The sequence below is a fragment of the Hypanus sabinus genome, chromosome 24, assembly GCF_030144855.1.
Source record: "Hypanus sabinus isolate sHypSab1 chromosome 24, sHypSab1.hap1, whole genome shotgun sequence".
Lineage (NCBI taxonomy): Eukaryota > Metazoa > Chordata > Chondrichthyes > Myliobatiformes > Dasyatidae > Hypanus > Hypanus sabinus.
In genome coordinates, this window is record NC_082729.1 from 96689 (window position 1) to 115783 (window position 19095).

Consider the following 19095-nt stretch of genomic DNA (forward strand, 5'->3'; position numbering starts at 1 on the left):
GGTGTCCCATCGCAATTCAGGGTCAAGTGAGGGCAGAACACCCACCTGGTGGTGACCTGTCACAGTTCTGCAACCTAACCGTAACCCTAACCCTAACCCTAATGCGCATACTCTCAACCTAACACTAACCCTAATGCAAGCCTATCCGCCATAGCAATTCATACATCACCACTCAAAACTCCGCAGCCTTACCTCTTCCAGCCAAACATATATATCCACCAGCCCAACATCCAAACCTAATACTAAGGTCCAAAAAGGGCACACACCCCCACAAATCCTTGGCACTTCCCGATTAACCCTTGCTAAACCCCACAACCCAAATGTCCTATGTCAGGAGGGGCAAGATTCAACAAAGGCAAGTACTGGACCTAGTTAACGAAAGCGTTGGCCAGATCAAAGTGGCAGGGTGGCATGAACTGAATCTCAAATGACGAGATCAAACAGCACAAGTGGGCTGATTCACTCTGCCGCATACACTCAACCTAACCCTAACCATATAACCATATAACAATCACAGCATGGAAACAGGCCATCTCGGTCCTCCTAGTCCGTGCTGAACTCTTAATCTCACCTAGTCCCACCTACCCACACTCAGCCCATAACCCTCCACTCCTTTCCTGTCCATATACCTATCCAATTTTACCTTAAATGACACAACTGAACTGGCCTCTACTACTTCTACAGGAAGCTCATTCCACACAGCTATCACTCTCCAATGCCCTACCATTTACCCTGTATGTTCTATTTGGATTATTCCTGCCAAAATGTAGAACCTCACACTTCTCAGCATTAAACTAACCCTAATGTGATGTGGAGAACACTCCCACCTGGTGGTGTCCTGCCATAACGACAGGTTAGATGTGGACAATACTCCCACCTGATGGTGTCCTAATGCAATGACAGTTCCGCTGTTGATACTAGTCCCACCTGGTGGTATCCTGCCGTAACAACCCATTAGATGTGGGACAACACTCCCATGTGGTGCTGTCCTGCCGCAATGACATGTGCGCTGTGTGTAACATTCCCACCTGGTAGTGACATGCCATGATGTCAGTTTTGGTGTGGACAACACTCCCACCTGCTGGTGTCCAGCCGGAGGAACTGATCTCTTGCAGAAAACACTCCCACTTTGTGGTGCCTTCCGGAATGACAGTCTGGCTGTGGACAACACTTTGACCTGCTGGTGTCCTGCCGCAAGGACAGATCCCTTGTAGACAGCACTCCCACCTTGTGGTTTCCTGCCACAATGACAGTTCATCCGCGGACAATACTCCCACCTGGTGGTGTCCAGACAATAGTCTTTACTATTTACTATTTACACTTTACTAAGGTGGATGCAGTCTTTAAACTAGAGTGGAGACAAAGACAAGAGAGGCAGGGTCCACGACTGGAAGAGACCATTGCGAACCTCTCCCGTACGTTCACCCCTACAGAAACCCAGCAAAAGGTTCTGAAGAAGGCTTCACTTTTGTACCGACTGCAAAACTGCATAAGGAGCAGATTGAGAGGGACATGGATAAGTTCTATAGGAGATTGGTGCTCATCGACTATTTCAGTGAGTCAGAACGTAGAAAGACCCCTTTCATCCCTCCCTCAGACTGGATGCCCAAGAGAAGGTACAGGTCAGAAACTGTTCTAGAATTTGAGAGCACACTGGATGAGATAATAGAGAGGGAGAGAGAAGTACAGGTTAAGCCCAATCTAACAAGGAAGTAGAGAGCAGCCCTGAAAGAGCTGAGGGTAAACATGGACATTGTCATCAAACCAGCAGATATAGGGAGCAGCATAGTTATCATGGACAAACAGCAAGACCTACTTGAGGCACACAGACAATTAAACAATGGAGCACTACACTAAACTAAAGGAACCCATATACTGGGAAACACACACACAGAAATTAGGAACATTTTGTAAGAACTGGAAAGGACTGGGTACCTCGAAGGGAGGCAAGAAGAGTACCTGACAGGGATACAGCCATGAGCAAGGAAGTTTTATATCCTCCCCAAAATACACAAGAACCCAGACTCATGGACTGTTCCGGGTGAAATACCACCCAGCAGGCCCATCGTGTCAGACTGCGGCAGTGAGTCATACAGGATAGCAGATTTCATTGACGTCTGCCTTAGTCCACTATCACAGAAACACTCCAGCTACATCAAGGACACGTATCACTTTGTCCGGTTAGTCAATTCTGTGTCAGTGCCCCCTGAGGCCATACTCTTCACCATGGACATTGAAAGCCTGTACACCAATATCGAAACGGATAGGAGTATAGAGGCAGTGAGGGACATCCTAAGGAAGAACCCTCAGCTAGGCCTTGCTAGAACTCCTTCACCTCAGCCTGACTAAAAATGACTTTGAATTCAATGATGAATTCTACCTACAAGTCAAGGGTACAGCAATGGAAAAGAAGTTTGCTGCAGCCTATGCCAATATATACATGGCAAGGTGGAAGGAAACAGCCTATCCAAAGTGCCCCAAAAAACCATGTGTCTCTATAGATACCTGAATGACATCTGGGGGGTGTGGTCACACTCAGAGGTAGAATTAGAGGAATTTATTCAAATCCTAAACACTCATCATCCATCTGCCACAACAAATAGGGAGAAGATTGACTTCCTGGACACTACAGTATTTAAACTAGCACCAGAAAACTGCAACCAAAAACTAGCTACCAAGATATTCTTTTAAACCACAGACACACACACCCTCCTACACACAGGGAGCCACAATCCCAAACACACCTTCAGAGGCATTATCAAGGGACAGCTGACCCGGTTTCACCGCATTTGCACTAGGGTGGAGGACTTCCACCAGGCCACAACTATCCTCTTCTCTGCACTTAGACATGGGGGCACAGCAGAAGGAGGCTTAGACACATCGTCTGACTTTCTGAAAAGTATCACAAATCCCCGACCACAGAACAACACAACACGGAAACTACCCTTGATAACAGGATACAGTGGGAAGGCAGTGAATATCCACAGGGCAGTCAAAATATAATTTGAGAAACTAAAAGCAGAAGCAGGGACACTGGGACAACACACCATTGTTACATACCCCGTAACTGGGTCACTTACCAGCAAAGATAGAGAGGTCTGCTGAAGTCTGATGGTACTATTTTAACAGTATTTATTGATAAAATACACAAAAATAATATCAATGCAAACATACAGATAATATACGTCGTCAATATTAAATCTAAAAGCACGGGTATAATAATAATCAATAAGAAATAGCTCTATTGTTGTCTAGGGGATAATGTATTGTCCGATGGAAATATAAAAGTCACTCAAGTTAATTCAAGCTGCAGCTTTTGGTTGGAGAGAGAGATGGAGGTTTAGGACTTGCCCGGTTTTCCGTTTTATGATGTCAATCCTTCGAAATGGTGTCAGTGGAAATCTCTTCCTTAGCTAAGCCACCTTCCGTGGTAGGGCCTCAATCCCAGGGCAACGGGAAAGGACACACGTGGGCCCTCCACCAGCTATCGCTATTAAATGCTGTCATGGAACTTCTAGCGTTTCGCCTGGTGCGTGACAAGGGCTGTTCCTCAGACCCTCTTTTATCCTGCCTCACAGGGTCTCAGATGTCAATCAGGGTGGAATGATGCCATCCCCCAACCAGCCCGCGTTGCCTGAGGGCTTCCATGAAGTACAGTATTCAATACACAATTCCATCTCCAAGAGACAATGACCTGTTCCATGGCTTTGTATCGCTTGGTCCAGGACATTCCAAACGTCTCTCTCTCATTTCCTGGGTCTCCTGACCTGACTGAATAGCGATCTTGTGATTATCAAAAAGGAGGGGGGGGCACGGGCGTAACACCCCCCCCTTCTTCAACGCGTTTTTTACCGTCGGAAAAAAATGAAGTAATACAGAGTCTTACAGGATTTTAGAATCTAACACAATGCAAAAGTTTCCTTTTCTACAGAGTAATACAGTTATACATCCAATTCAGTATCTAGATGGTTACCGATTACATTGGCACTTCCTTTAACATCTTAACATCCTGTACCTTACTAGAGTCTTGTAGCATCAGACTCCAATTTAATAACCACCTATTTTTAGGTCTTATTTTTTTCTTTAGCCAACAAAATTAAAGGGTTGTGATCTTAGCTTACGGGTATACTACAAAAGTTCATGCAAATACTAATCTTTATGTTACTTTCAAACTTAACAGGCAGTCTTCCATGGGGGTTGTCTTTTATTATTCACATGCTTTGTCGAAGTCCCTTAAAACTGGCTTCTGCCATTTAAAAATGGCATCCCATTAACCCTCGCCTTTTTTCTGGTTAATTCCCACGTGGGGAGCTTGTGCACCCTGGTGAAATAGGCTTTCACCCGCTCCTTCCATAGGAGTTAGTTTATCAACAATGTGTTCCAAACTTAGACCATTTCCCGAATTTCCACCCAATTCTTAAATTTTACGCAAGTGGCTAGTTGTCTTTTCAGGATCCTTGAGGCTGTTAGTTTTCAGTTTAAACTCTTTGTTCAAACAGCAGTTCAAATTCTGCCTTTTCACACCACACTCTGGAATAACGATAGTGTGCGGGGCCCCATTACCTTCCAACTCAACCTGGCTTTGTGGTACCATGCCATTGTCTCTGTAGCCTGATTGCTGCTTTTGATATCAGTCCAGCCTTTAAATTTTCTTCATTCAATTTGGGAACTACATATTTCCCTTCTCCTTCAATAATAATATTCATCTCCCCACTTTTGATCTCCGCATTAACTTTTAACACACCTTCGAGCACAAACACCACTATTACCAAGGTTAACCTTTTCTTCACTGAACCAAGTCCATCTGACCCACAAGGACTGCATTCCTTTTCAACTGAATCAAATACCTCAGACTTTTTCTGAGCTCCATTACTAGGTTCAGTACCACGTGCATCCACATCTTGGACACACTCAAATGGGACGTTTGCCTCTTCCAGGCTTTCAATACCCATACCCGGTCCAAATTCTAAATTCCCCTGATTCTCCCAGCTACTCTCTGGGCAACTCCCTTCCGGAGTAAACTCAACCCCGCGGGCTGAAACAACCTCATCTGCCAACCCAGCAGACTTCTTCAAGGTAATGGCATCCTTTTCATCTAGGACTGCCCTCATTTCATTATTGGGAACACCTTTAGAATTTTCAACTTCTTCAAACAGTTCTGCCAAACCAGACAGATCATCCATGTCCAACTCTGGACCTATTAACAGCTTTTTCTGTTTCTCATCTTTATTTTGTGCCTCTAGAACTTTTCTCCTCGCTAAGGGCAGGTCTACCTCCTCTCCCTTACTCTCTTTAACTTTACTACTCTTAGTTTTACCACCCTCTAAACCCTCATGGTACAGGGTTGGTAAAAACGTCTCGGCCAAATCGATACTGGCGGGATTTAAACTGCTCTCGTTCTCAGCTGCCTTTCTCGACATGCTGCGAGTGATCGCGCATGCGGGATAGATCTTAGAATCTAGGGGCGGGGCTGCAACACTCACCAGCTGTCTCGTCAGCGTCATTGCTGACCAAACCTTACCACCGGCTAAATCATTACCCAGAAGGACGTCCGCATCAGTTCTCGGGAATTCTGATCGCACCCCCATTTCAACTGGTCCAGAGACTAGCTCACAATTCATAATGATCCTATGCAAGGGCACCATTTCCGTCCCTTTTCCTATTCCTTTCACAGCTACCATTCCTGTCCTGTGACCAAAATCTAGTACCTTACTGCTGATCAATGATAGTTCAGCCCCCGTGTCTCTCCAGATCCATACTGGAACTGGTGTATCTCCCTCCCTCACAGACACGGTTCCGTTTGACATACAAGTCTCAGACCCTTCTCGTACTCTGTCTACCCGGGGCTCTCTTGTCGATTTACTGATTACCACGGCACATCCAATAGGGATGGCTGTTATCCCTTTTCCTGTCTCCTTCCTCTGAGCAAAGCACCTAGATGCACAATTCCACAATTAAAACAGGTCAAGCCTGGAAATCTCTGGCCGTCTTGCCTTTCCCCCTCAATCTTACCACTAGCTCCCGGCGAGACCTCTGCCTCAGCCGGCGGCCTTTCTCTATCGTTCCCACGGTCTCTCTGGTAACTTTTATTTGAGGAAAACTTTGTCTTGTGGCTTAGGGCATTTTCATTTGTGAACCTAGCAAAGTCTGAGAGGGACTTATTCGGCTTCTCATTCAAATACATCTGGATATCCTCCGAAACACAACCTTTTAATTCCTCAATCAGAATTAACTCCCTAAGACACCAAAAATCCTCTTCCACTATCTCTGCTGTGCACCAACAGTCCAAGAACACACCCTTCTCTTAGGCAAACTCGGTATACATCTGATTCCACCCTTTCTTTAAATTTCTGAACTTTTGTCTATATGCTTCAGGTACTAATTCATAAGTCCAGAGAATGGCCGCTTTTACTTTGTCATAACTCTCCGCCTCTTCCTCCTCCGTGGACAACGCCGTATATGCTCATTGTGCTTTCCCTTTTAACACACTTTGTAACAGCACCACCCACTGATCTCTGGGCCACTTCTGATTCACTGCCACCTTCTCAAAAAGCAAGAAATAACCATCAACATCCGTCTCCTCGAACGGAGGTCCTAGCTTCAACTCCCAACTAACATTAAACCGCTCCTCTTGGTCTGACCCTTGATCTCTTCACTCTTGCCTTAATTTCTCCATCTCCAAGTCATGTTTCCTCTGTTTCTCTGCCTCCCCATACTCTCTCTCCTTCTCGGCTCTTTCCTTTTCTTTCTCAGCTCTCTCCCTCTCTTTTTCAGCTGCTTCCAGCTGTTTTAACTGAATTTCATACTCCCTTTGTTTCTCAGCCCTGTCCTGCTCTCTTTTCACCTCTAATGCCTTTAACTGGAGCTCATGCTCCCATTTCACCTCTAACTCCTTTAGCTGGAGCGCATGCTCCCTTTGTTTGTCGGCCCTTTCTTTCTCTTTCTTGGCTCTTTCTTTCTCTTTCTCAGCTCTTTCTTTCTCCTTCTCAGCTGCTTACAGCTGCTTTAACTTAATTGCATGTTCCAACCTTAATTTCTCCAACTCTAACTGAGCCGCCCCACTAGCTGGTACCTTTTCAGGGACATTTTCCAATACCTCAGCTGCAAACACATTCTTCCCAATATAATACTGAGTTATTGCCCTTCACACCTCCCACTTTTTCATATAACATATAACCATATAACGATCACAGCACAGAAACAGGCCATCTCGGCCCTCCTAGTCCGTGCCGAACTCTTAATCTCACCTAGTCCCACCTACCTGCACTCAGCCCATAACCCTCCATTCCTTTCCTGTCCATATACCTATCCAATTTTACCTTAAATGACACAACTGAACTGGCCTCTACTACTTCTACAGGAAGCTCATTCCACACAGCTATCACTCTCTGAGTAAAGAAATACCCCCTCGTGTTTCCCTTAACTTCTGCCCCCTAACTCTCAAATCACGTTCTCTCATTTGAATCTCAATGGAAACAGCCTATTCACGTCAACTCTTATCTATCCCTCTCAAAATTTTAAATACCTTGATCAAATCCCCCCTCAACCTTCTACGCTTCAATGAATAGAGACCTAACTTGTTCAACCTTTCTCTGTAACTTAAGTGCTGAAACCCAGGTAACATCCTAGTAAATCGTCTCTGCACTCTCTCTAATTTATTGATATCTTTCCTATAATTCGGTGACCAGAACTGTACACAATATTCCAAATTTGGCCTTACCAATGCCTTGTACAATTTTAACATTACATCCCAACTTCTGTACTCAATGCTTTGATTTATAAGGGCCAGCGTTTCAAAAGCCTTCTTCACCACCCTGTCTACATGAGACTCCACCTTCAGGAAACTATGCACTGTTATTCCTAGATCTCTCTGTTCCTCTGCATTCCCCAATGCCCTACCATTTACCCTGCATGTTCTATTTGGATTATTCCTGCCAAAATGTAGAACCTCACACTTCTCAGCATTAAACTCCATCTGCCAACATTCAGCCCATTCTTCTAACCGGCATAAATCTCCCTGCAAGCTTTGAAAACCCACCTCATTATCCACAACACCTCCTACCTTAGTATCATTGGCATACTTACTAATCCAATTTACCACCCCATCATCCAGATCATTTATGTATATTACAAACAACATTGGGCCCAAAACAGATCCCTGAGGCACCCCGCCAGTCACCGGCCTCCATCCTGATAAACAATTATCCACCACTACTCTCTGGCATCTCCCATCTAGCCACTGTTGAATCCATTTTATTACTCCAGCATTAATACCTAACGACTGAACCTTCTTAACTAACCTTCCATGTGGAACTTTATCAAAGGCTTTGCTGAAGTCCATATAGACTACATCCACTGCCTTACCCTCGTCAACATTCCTCGTAACTTCTTCAAAAAATTCAATAAGGTTTGTCAAACATGACCTTCCACACAGAAATCCATGCTGGCTACTCCTAATCAGATCCTGTCTATCCAGATAATTATTAATACTATCTCTAAGAATACTTTCCATTAATTTACCCACCACTGATGTCAAACTGACAGGTCTATAATTGCTAGGCTTATTTCTAGAACCCTTTTTAAACAATGGAACCACATGAGCAATACGCCAATCCTCCAGCACAATCCCCGTTTCATGGACAACCTCACCTCTGTGAGGTTTAGCCCTTTCGCCAGATTTATCAAGTCCGATTTGGTGGCCGCCTCTAGCGTCTCTAGAGTCGGGTTTTCTATAAATTCATCCACGTCCATCTTTGCTGGTTTCCCATCTGGCTACCTACGTAACCAGATCCAAGTTTGGACTTACAAGCCCGATTCACTGGCCTCCCAATTTGGTGTCAAATCTTGAGATGAGAACCCCAATTGTTACGTACCCCGTAACTGGGTCACTTACCAGCAAAGATAGAGAGGACAGTTGAAGTCCGATGGTACTATTTTTAACAGTATTTATTGATAAAATACACAAAAATAATATCAATGTAACCAGGAAGTTAGACAAGGGAGATCCAGTGGATGTAGTGTACCTCGATTTTCAGAAGGCATTTGATAAGGTCCCACATAGGAGATTGGTGGGTAAAATCAAAGCTCATGGCATTGGGGGGAAGATATTGACATGGATAGAAAACTGGTTGGCAGATAGAAAGCAAAGGGTAACGGTGAATGGGTGTTTCTCGGAATGGCAGGTGGTGACTAGTGCGGTGCCATAGGGCTCGGTATTGGGACCACAGCTGTTTAAGATTTACATCAACGATTTAGATGAAGGCATTGAGAATAACATCAGCAAGTTTGCTGATGATACTAAGCTGGGTGGCAGTGTGACATGTGATGAGGATGTTAGGGGAATTCAGGGTGACTTGGATAGGCTGAGTGAGTGGGCAGATACTTGGCAGATGACGTTTAATGTGAATAAGTGAGAGGTTATCCATTTTGGGAGTAAGAACAGGAAGGCAGATTATTATCTGAAGGGAGAAATACAAAGAGATCTAGGAGTCCTTGTTCATCAGTCACTGAAGGTGAATGAGCAAGTGCAGCAGGCAGTGAAGAAGGCTAATGGAATGTTGGCCTTTATTACAAAGGGAATTGAGTACAAGAGCAAGGAAATCCTTTTGTATTTGTACAGGGCCCTGGTGAGACCACACCTGGAATATTGTGTACAGTTTTGGTCTCCAGGGTTAAGGAAGGACATACTGTCTGTAGAGGAAGTGCAGCGTAGATTCACGAGGTTAATTCCTGGGATGCCTGGACCGTCTTACGCAGAGAGGTTAGAGAGACTGGGCTTGTACACGCTGGAATTAAGGAGATTGAGAGGGGATCTGATTGCAAAATATAAGATTATTAAGAGATCAGACAAGATAGAGGCAGGAAATATGTTCCAGATGCTGGGGGAGTCCAGTACCAGAGGGCATGGTTTGAGAATAAGGGGTAGGTCATTTAGGACAGAGATAAGGAAAAACTTCTTCTCCCAGAGAGTTGTGGGTGTCTGGAATGCACTGCCTCGGAAGGCAGTGGAGGCCAGTTCTCTGGATGCTTTCAAGAAGGAGCTAAATAGGTATCTTATGGATAAGGGAATCAAGGGATATGGGGACAAGGCAGGAACCAGGTATTGATAGTAGATGATCAGCCATGATCTCAGAATGGCGGTGTAGGCTCGAAGGGCCGAATGGTCTACTTCTGCACCTATTGTCTATTAAAGGCCCAAATCACGTGATGATCCGAGGGTGCATTACTGATGATGTGTCCCAGTGTACACCTGGTTTGTTGAACCAAGTGGTGTCGGACCATGATAATGAAAGGCATGGGCCAGATTAACCTGGCTTCACCATATGAGCTTATCCGCCACAGCAACTCATACCTCACCACTCAAAACTCCTCAGCCTTACCTCTCCCAGCCAAACATATATATCCACCAGCCCAACATCCAAACCTAATCCTAAGGTCCAAAAGGGGCACACTACCCCACAAACCCTTGGCACTTCCCAATTAACCCTGGCTTCAGCCCCAGAAACCCTAAGCACACCCCAATTAACCCTTGGTAAACCCCTACAAACCTGATGTCCTATGTCAGGAGGGGCAAGATTCAACAAAGGCAAGTGCTGGGCCTGGTTAATGAAGGCGTGGGCCAGATAAAAGTGGAACGGTTGTGTGAAACTGAACCTCAAGTGACGAGATCGAAAAGCACAAGAGGGCTGATTTTTTTTCCTGCAGCTCTAGATTCTGCCTGAGCTGCTGAGTTCCTCCAGCATTTTGTGTGAGTTGCTTTGGATTTCCAGCATCTGCAGACTTTCTTCAGACAGTGCCTATACTGTACTTCCTCAGGAGTCTGCAGCGATTCAGCATGTCATCAAAAATCTTGGCAAACTTCTATAGATATGTGGTGGAAAGTGTGCCGAGTAACTGTATTACAGCCTGGTTTATGGAACACCAATGCCTTTGAACAGAAAATCCTACAAAAGGTATGGAATTTGGCTTAGTACATTACAGGTAACCCCCTCCCAACCTTGCTATGGAAGAGCTACACACTCTTTCATTTTCTTAATGTATGTTAAAATTCTTTTTCTTTTCACCAGTCCATTAAGCCCATTAACATTAAAACTTTAAAAATTCAGTAAATTAGTCATTGTTTTAACAAGGTTACTCCAATCTAACATAACTCCAATATAATATCTCAACTCTCATAGTACCTTGGGGAATCTCTTTAAAATTCTCCATGTTGCTATGTGTCTCCCCTGCAATCATCCAGGCAAAGAAAGAAAAATAGAAGAAAGATAGATAGTAAAGAAAAAGCTAACAAAATACCCCCCTACTAATGTGAATGAAAAAAAAACATTACCCCCCTCGGTTTTACAGGTCATGGCAATCGCCATGATTACACACGTGAATCCCGTAGCAATCGATCAGAAGCTTCCCCAGCTCCCCACTAATGGAAAAAAAAAGATATATGTAAGTAGATGTAGCCTCTTTGCAGGAAACACATTTAACAGAGATAGAACATCAGAAATTAAAGAGAGATTGGGTCGGAAATGTTACTGCAGTTTCATTTAATTCAAAGGCGAGGGGAGTTGCAATTTTGGTTAATAAAACCTTACCAATTAAAATACAAAATGTATGAATTGATTCTGCGGGGAGATATGTGATTATACATTGTCAAATCTTTTCGGAATTATGGACTCTTATGAATATTTATGCACCAAATGAAAATGATGCAAAATTTATAAAAGAAGCTTTTTTGAATTTGGCCAATGCACATGATAATATATTAATAGGTGGAAACTTTAACTTTTGTCTAGACCCAGTTCTAGATAGGTCAATTAAAGCTGTTACAAAATCAAAAGTAGTAAAACTAACTTTATCATTGATGAAAGATTTAAATTTGATTGCTATATGGAGAAGAATTAACCCAAGAGAAAGAGATTATTCATTTTATTCAAGTAGACATAAAACTTATTCAAGGATAGATTTTTTTTATTATCAACGAATATTCAGGATAGAGTGAAAAGTATGGAATATAAAGCGAGAATACTGTCAGATCATTCCCCTTTGATAATGACAATGATAATGATGGATAAAGAGGAACTGATTTACAGATGGAGACTTAATTCAATATTATTAAAATGTCAAGATTTTTGTGATTTTATGGAAAAACAGATTCAATTTTTTTGGATACAAACTCATATTCAGTTGATGATAAATTTGTATTATGGGAAGCGATGAAAGCATATTTGAGGGGTCAGATAATAAATTATACTTCTAAAATTAAGAAGGAATATATGGTAGAAATAGATCAATTGGAAAAAGAGATTACAAAATTAGAAGACTCTCAAAGATATATGACAGAAGAAAAATGAAGACAACTTGTCAATAAGAAGCTACAATATAATACACTCCAGATATACTGAACAGAAAAAGCAATTATGAGAACTAAACAGAGATATTACAAATTAGGTGAAAGATCACACAAGATTCTTACTTGGCAGTTGAAAACAGAGCAGGCTTCCAAAACGATAAATGCAATTAGAACAAATGCAAATAAAATTACTTATAAACCTTTAGAAATTAATGAAACCTTTAAAAATTTTATTCTGAATTATATCAATCTGAATCACAAAATGATGTTGTTGAGCTAGAAAGATTTTTATCACAAATAACTCTTCCAAAATTGAATTTGGAAGAACAGAAGGGATTAGATATGCCTTTTACATTAAAAGAGGTCGAAGAAGCTCTAGGATCACTCCAGAGTAATAGATCTCTAGGAGAGGATGGTTTTCTGCCTAAATTTTAAAGATTTATTAATCCCTCCTTTTATGGAGTTAATATATCAAGCAGAAAGAGCACATAAACTTCCAGAATCTTTTTCAACAGCAATTTTAACAGTAATGCCAAAAAAAGATAGAGATCCTTTAAAACCAACATCATATAGACCTATTTCTTTGTTGAACACGGATTATAAAATAACAGCAAAAATTTTATCTAATAGATTATCTAAATATTTACCAAAATTAATACATATGGATCAAACAGGATTTATTAAAAATAGACAAGTAGCAGATAATGTAACTGGGTTACTTAGCATAATTCATTTGGCACAAAAGAGGGAGGAAATGAGCGTGGCAGTTAGTTTGGATGCAGAAAAAGCATTTGATAGATTGGAATGGGATTTTTTATTTAAGGTATTGGAAAAATACGGGCCAGGAGAATCTTTTATAAACTGGATTAAAACCTTAAATACTAGTCCCAAAGCTAAAGTAGTGACAAACGGCCAAATTTCAACACCATTTCAGTTAACAAGGTCAACTAGACAAGGTTGTCCATTATGACCTGCTTTATTTGTATTGGCGATAGAACCATTAGCTGAATTAATTAGAACCAACTCAGATATTATGGGCTTCAGAGTTAACCGGGAGAAATATAAAATTAATCTAATTGCTGATGATGTTCTGATTTATCTAACAAACCCATTGCATTCATTGCGTAAATTATCTTTTAGATTGGAAGAATATGGGAAAATATCATGGTATAAAATAATTGGGATAAAAGTGAAATTTTACCCCTTATTAAAGATTATAGTCAATGTCGACTAGTAACTCAACTTAGATGGCTGATAAATGGCACCATGGGGACCCTGATGAAGGGTTTCAGCCCAAAACATCATCACTACCTCCTCCCATAGATGCTGTCTGGCCTGCTGAGTTCTGCCAGCATTTTGTGTTTTTTTTCCCCTTATATTAAAACATTTGATTGATTTATGGAACAAGACAAATGTTGATGATGAGATAAAGAAATCTTTATTAGCAAAGAGACCTCTAATTCAAAATAGACTCATTCCTTTTACAATGGATAACCAACTTTTATACAACTGGTTTCAAAAAGGGATTAGCTATACAGGAGACTGTTTTGAAGGAGGTATATTGATGTTGTTTGATCAATTAAAGAATAAATATAAAATATCAAATAACACTCTTTTCTGTTATTTCCAATTAAGGGCTTATTTAAGAGAAAACTGGGTCAAACAATGTTAATGCTGAAACCTAATGAAATAGAAACTTTAATTCAAAGAGGAAAAATTAAAAAAAATTCTTCTTGTATGTATAATTTGATTCAAAAATAGACAATTAAACAAGGAATTCATAAGTCAAGACAAAAATGGGAAACTGATTTGAATATTAAAATTGATGAAGCAAGTTGGTCAAGACTATATCTTGACAGTATGACAAACACAATAAATGTCCGACTTAGATTAGTACAATACAATTTTTTACATCAATTATATATTACACCACAAAAAATAAATAGATTAAACCCAAATTTATCTGATCAATGTTTTCGATGTAATCAAGAAATTGGTACTTTTATACACTCTACTTGGTCCTATTTTAAAATTCAACCTTTCTGGATAAATTTATGAGTTTTATTGGAAAAAATTATTGGAATACAACTTCCACATAACCCAATATTATTTTTGCTAGGTGATATTGAAGGGATAAAACCAAAACCTAAATTGAACAAGTATCAGAAAGAATTCATAAAAATTGCATTGGCAGTAGCCAAAAAGGCTACTGCAGTTACTTGGAAATCGGATTCATACTTAAGTATGGATCGTTGGAATAATGAAATTTTTAGCTGCATTCCACTTGAAAAAATTACTTATAATTTAAGAAATAAATATGACATATTTCTGAAAATTTGGCACCCTTACTTACAAAAGATAGGATTAAGTATATAGGTGCTCTGAAGATAAAGTTATTAGTCATTTGGGGAAAGAAACAAATACATATATTAAAGCTATTTTGAATTCCATGGAGCATGTGGGGATCTTCCGATATCCAGGCAGTCTTTCTTTCTTTTTTTCTCTTTTTTTTAGATAGGGATGTTAAGGGGGGGGGGGGGGGGAGGGCTGATATCATATCATATTATTCTGTTCATTCTATGTAATTATCTTAAAAATTGAATTAAAAAAATATCCAAAAAATCCTCACCACCGAGGCTATGATCTTTTCTGAAGTACAAGAACCTCGGGACTCTTGAACCACCAGGTTCAAGAACAATTACTACCCCTCAACCATCAGGTCTTGAACAAAAGGAAATAACTACACTGGCTCTGCTTCTGGTGTTCCTACGACCTGTGGTCTCACTTTAAGTGCTCTTTATCTTGTTCGTTATTTATTGCTATTTATTTGCATTTGCAGTTTGTTGACCATTGATCCATTTACAGTAACTGTTCTATATATTTGTTAAGTATCTGTATACCCGCAGTAAAAGAATCTCAGGGTTGGCGGTGACATGTATCAACTCCGATAACAAATTTTACTTCGAAACTTCGAGCATTCACCGTCGGTGACCAAGCACACAGGTGCGCATGCGTAAGGGTCGTGGAGTTCCGGAAATCACGCATGCGCCCCGTGACAAAAGGCTCTTGGAGAATCGGCAGCAGGTAGGAATGGAGTTCTGAGCAGCAGATTTCTTAGGTAACGGTGACTTAATTGCGACTGGGGACCATTGCTGTGAGTTCCGGACACACCGTAGTTCCGCATCCCGGAACAGTCCCGATCCTTTCCCTCTCTCTCAACCCCAGATCGATACCCGGGCCTCGGGGAGCTTTCGGCTGATAAGGGAAGATGCTGCGTTAGGCCAGCCGCACATGCGTATCGCTGGGACCTTGGGGAATGGATGAGTTTCTCGTTCGTCGATGTTTCTGGGTAAAGAGGCAGCCCTGGGTACCTTTTCCAGCATTTTCCCAGCCAGTTCATTGGGCGTGGTGGGGGTGGGGAGAGAGAGAGAGAGAATGAAAGCGGATAGATCTCACAAATATTTCCGAGCTCCAAATTTCTAAGTTCAAGAAATAGGAATAGTTCCGAGTTAACCTCCCAGTCAGTGAAAATGTTTATCAGTGCTGTATGGGAAAAAAGAACAAAGTTGTTCTATCTGCCTTAGTTTTTGAGAAAATCACCTTTATTCTTACTTCTTTTGTTTTGGACCTTTCTACCCAGCAGAACATGTCTTGTACCATTCTCTTTGGGTACATAGTGATATCAAGCACCTTTGAGACTGTAGGATATGGGAGGAGAGTTAGGCTATTTAGCTCATCAAGTTTACTCTGACATTTTTTTTTACAGCTGTGTGTACCAATAATTGGCTGAGCAGGAAATCTTTACTTGGCCTGAAAACTGCATCAGTTTAAATGATGATTATATGGGAAAAATGTCTACTGCATGGTAACAAAGGCTATCTACGCAGCAGCGTTTCAGTTACTTTGTGGCTGTACACCTGTGCAGCTTAGAGGGAACTAATAATACTAATAGAGAGAATCAAACTGAGCCAAATCACAGATTGAAGATGTACAGAAAGGAAGACTGTCAGAGAATTTGATAATCAGTCCAAATACCGGCACTGCCCAGTTACAAGGTGACTTCCTCCCTCAGCTTGGGTTGAACCTTGCTGTAACAGTGTGATGTTAGAGCTCAGCATAAAAACTAAACTTTTCTCATAATAAAGGATGAGAAAATTATCACATAAGACTGTAACGTATAAGAGCAGAATTAGGTCATTTGGCCTGTCAAGTCTGCTTTGCCATTTCATCATGGATGATTCATTTTCCGTCAGCACCACCCTCCTGCCTTCTCCCTGTTTCCCTTCATGCCCTGGCTAATAAAAAATCTATCAACCTCTACTAAATATGCTTAATGACTTGGCCTCCACAGCTGCCTGTGGCAATGAATTCAATAGATTCCCCACTCTCTGGCTAAATAAATTTTTCCTCATCTCCATTCTAAAAGGACATCACTTTATTTTGAGGCTGTGTCCTCTGGTCTTGCTTGCCCCCCCTCCCATAGAAAACATCCTCTCCACATCCATTCTATCAAGATCTTTCAATATTCCAACAGTTTCAATGAAGTCCCCCTTCTTAATTTCGGTGAGTAGAGGCCCAGAACCATCAAACACTCCTCATATGACAAGCATTTCAGACCCAGAATCATTTTGTGAGCTCCTTTGATTTTAATGTTAGCGCACCCTTTTCTAGATAAGGGGCCCAAAATTGCTCACAATACTCCAAGTAAGGCCTTACTAGTGCTTTATAAAGCTTCAACAATATACCCTTGCTTTTATATTCTCAGCCTCGCAAAATGAATGCTACCATTGCATTTGTCTTCCTCACCACAGGCGTAACCTGCAAGTTAACCTTTAGTGAATCCTGCATGAGGACTCCCAAGTGTGAACTCTTTGTGCCTCAGATCTTTGAAATTTTGCTTCATTTGAAAAATAATCTGCACTTTTATTTCTTCTACCAATGTTCATGACCATACATTTACTGAAATAATGTCCTTTACCCATTGATGTCTTTTGTAAATCTTTTTGCAGGTTGGAAATGACAAAAATTGGTGATTGGGAATCTCAAACTCAGTGACATGTCAGTTTTACTGCCTCTGTCCAGGTATTTAAAGAGTGACCAGATATTTACTTTGTGACACTTATATATCAGTTGTTGATCCTTGGAGACAAAGAAGTGTGTCATCTCAGCTGGAAATATGTTTTGAATCTGAAATGAAGTTGTCTGTTGTAACTCAGTGAAATCCACTGGAAGCAGGGAGCTGAGAACATAGCAGCATTTGTTCACTAGAGATCTTCAACTACATTAATTGATTGTGTGAGGGATTCGCTAATTCTGACTGAATTAGCGAATTGGCAGAGAATTGATAGTAAACTATGAAAGGGATTCACTCACTCATCCCACCTACAGACACACCAACGATTTCAAACTGAGGAGATGCCGTTCACCTGCTCTGATTGTGGGAAGGGATTTACTCGATCATCCAACCTACAGAGACACAAACGAGTTCATACTGGGAAGAGGCCATTCACTTGTTCAGACTGTGGGAAGGGATTCACTCAATCAACTGCCCTACTGGCACACCAACAAATTCACACAGGGGAGAGGCCATTCACCTGTTCAGTATGTGGAAAGGGATTCACTCAGTCATCTGCCCTACTGGTACACCAGCGCATTCATACTGGGGAGAGGCCATTCACATGCTCTGAATGTGGGAAGAGATTCAATCGGTCATCTGAACTGAAAGTACATCAGCGAATTCACACTGGGGAGAGGCCATTCACTTGCTCAGATTGTGGGAAGGGATTCAGTCAGTCATCCAACCTGCGGATGCACCAACGAGTTCACACTGGGGAAAGGCCGTTCACCTGTTCAGATTGTGGGAAGGGATTCACTCATTTATTCAGCCTACAGAGGCACCAGCGAGTTCACACTGGGGAGAGGCCATTCATCTGCTCAGACTGTGGGAAGGGATTCACTCAGTCATCCCACTTACAGACCCATCAGCGAGATCACGTTGGGGTGTGGCCATTCATCTGCTCAGACTGTGGGAAAGGATTCACTCAGTCATCCCTCCTACAGATGCATCAACGAGTTCACACTGGGGTGAGGCCATTCACCTGTTCGGCATGTGGGAAGAGATTCACTCGGTCATCTCACCTACAGACACACCAGTCAGTTCACACTGGGGAGAGGCCATTCACCTGTTCACTCTGTGGAAAGGGATTCAGTCACTCATCCAGCCTACAGAGACACCAACGAGTTCACACTGGAGAGAGGCCATTCACCTGTTCTGTATGTGGTAAGGGATTTACTCAATCATCTGACCTGCTTGTACACCAGCGAGTTCACACTGGAGAGAGGCCTTACACCTGCTCAGACTGTGGGAAGAGATTCACTCAGTCAACCAACCTTGTGGTGCACTACCGAGTTCACGCTGGTGAGAAAGTTTAAAGAAACTGCACGCTGAATATTGAATCATCACAGTTGCTGAATCCAGACTAAAGTTCAAAAGTGACTGCTGGTATCGAACTCTGCAATTATTGCTGTTGCTCATCACATGCAGTTCTGCATCCTGGTTACTGGGCACGGGAGGAGTTTCTTCTGCTATATGTTGGACAGATAGCATTGAGATGCAACATCACAATAGGATTTAAACTTTGGGCACCTCTAGACCAGAGGCAGAACGACTATTCTCTGCATTTGCAGGAGGTTGGTGGAGACAAGATGTGTTAGAATGCCTCATTAATAACTGCAGATTTAGCTGATCCTTG

The 19095-nt window shown here is 41.8% G+C and overlaps 2 protein-coding genes across 4 annotated transcripts in view; one reads left to right on the top strand and one right to left on the bottom strand.

Moving 5' to 3' along the window:
* Positions 1–13758: 13758 nt before the first annotated feature.
* Positions 13759–19095, bottom strand: part of LOC132380373 (zinc finger protein 239-like) — a 91959-nt gene continuing 86622 nt past the window's right edge. For 2 of the 3 annotated variants that reach the window (XR_009507748.1, XM_059949102.1), the window contains exon 3: positions 13759–15714. Coding sequence is in view for 1 of the 3 variants with exons in the window: in XM_059949102.1 (XP_059805085.1) it covers positions 15620–15714 (95 nt within the window). In the remaining 2 variants the exon portion in view is untranslated. Of the gene's footprint in view, positions 15887–19095 lie in introns of all 3 variants that reach the window. The other variant, XR_009507747.1, reaches the window with a different exon arrangement.
* The window catches only part of LOC132380374 (zinc finger protein 721-like), a 77345-nt gene continuing 73642 nt past the window's right edge, over positions 15393–19095 (top strand). Inside the window, exons 1-2 of the mRNA XM_059949103.1 lie at positions 15393–15427; positions 17353–18739. Of these exons, the coding sequence (XP_059805086.1) occupies positions 17759–18739 (981 nt within the window). The 5' untranslated portion in view covers positions 15393–15427; positions 17353–17758. The remainder of the gene's footprint in view (positions 15428–17352; positions 18740–19095) is intronic.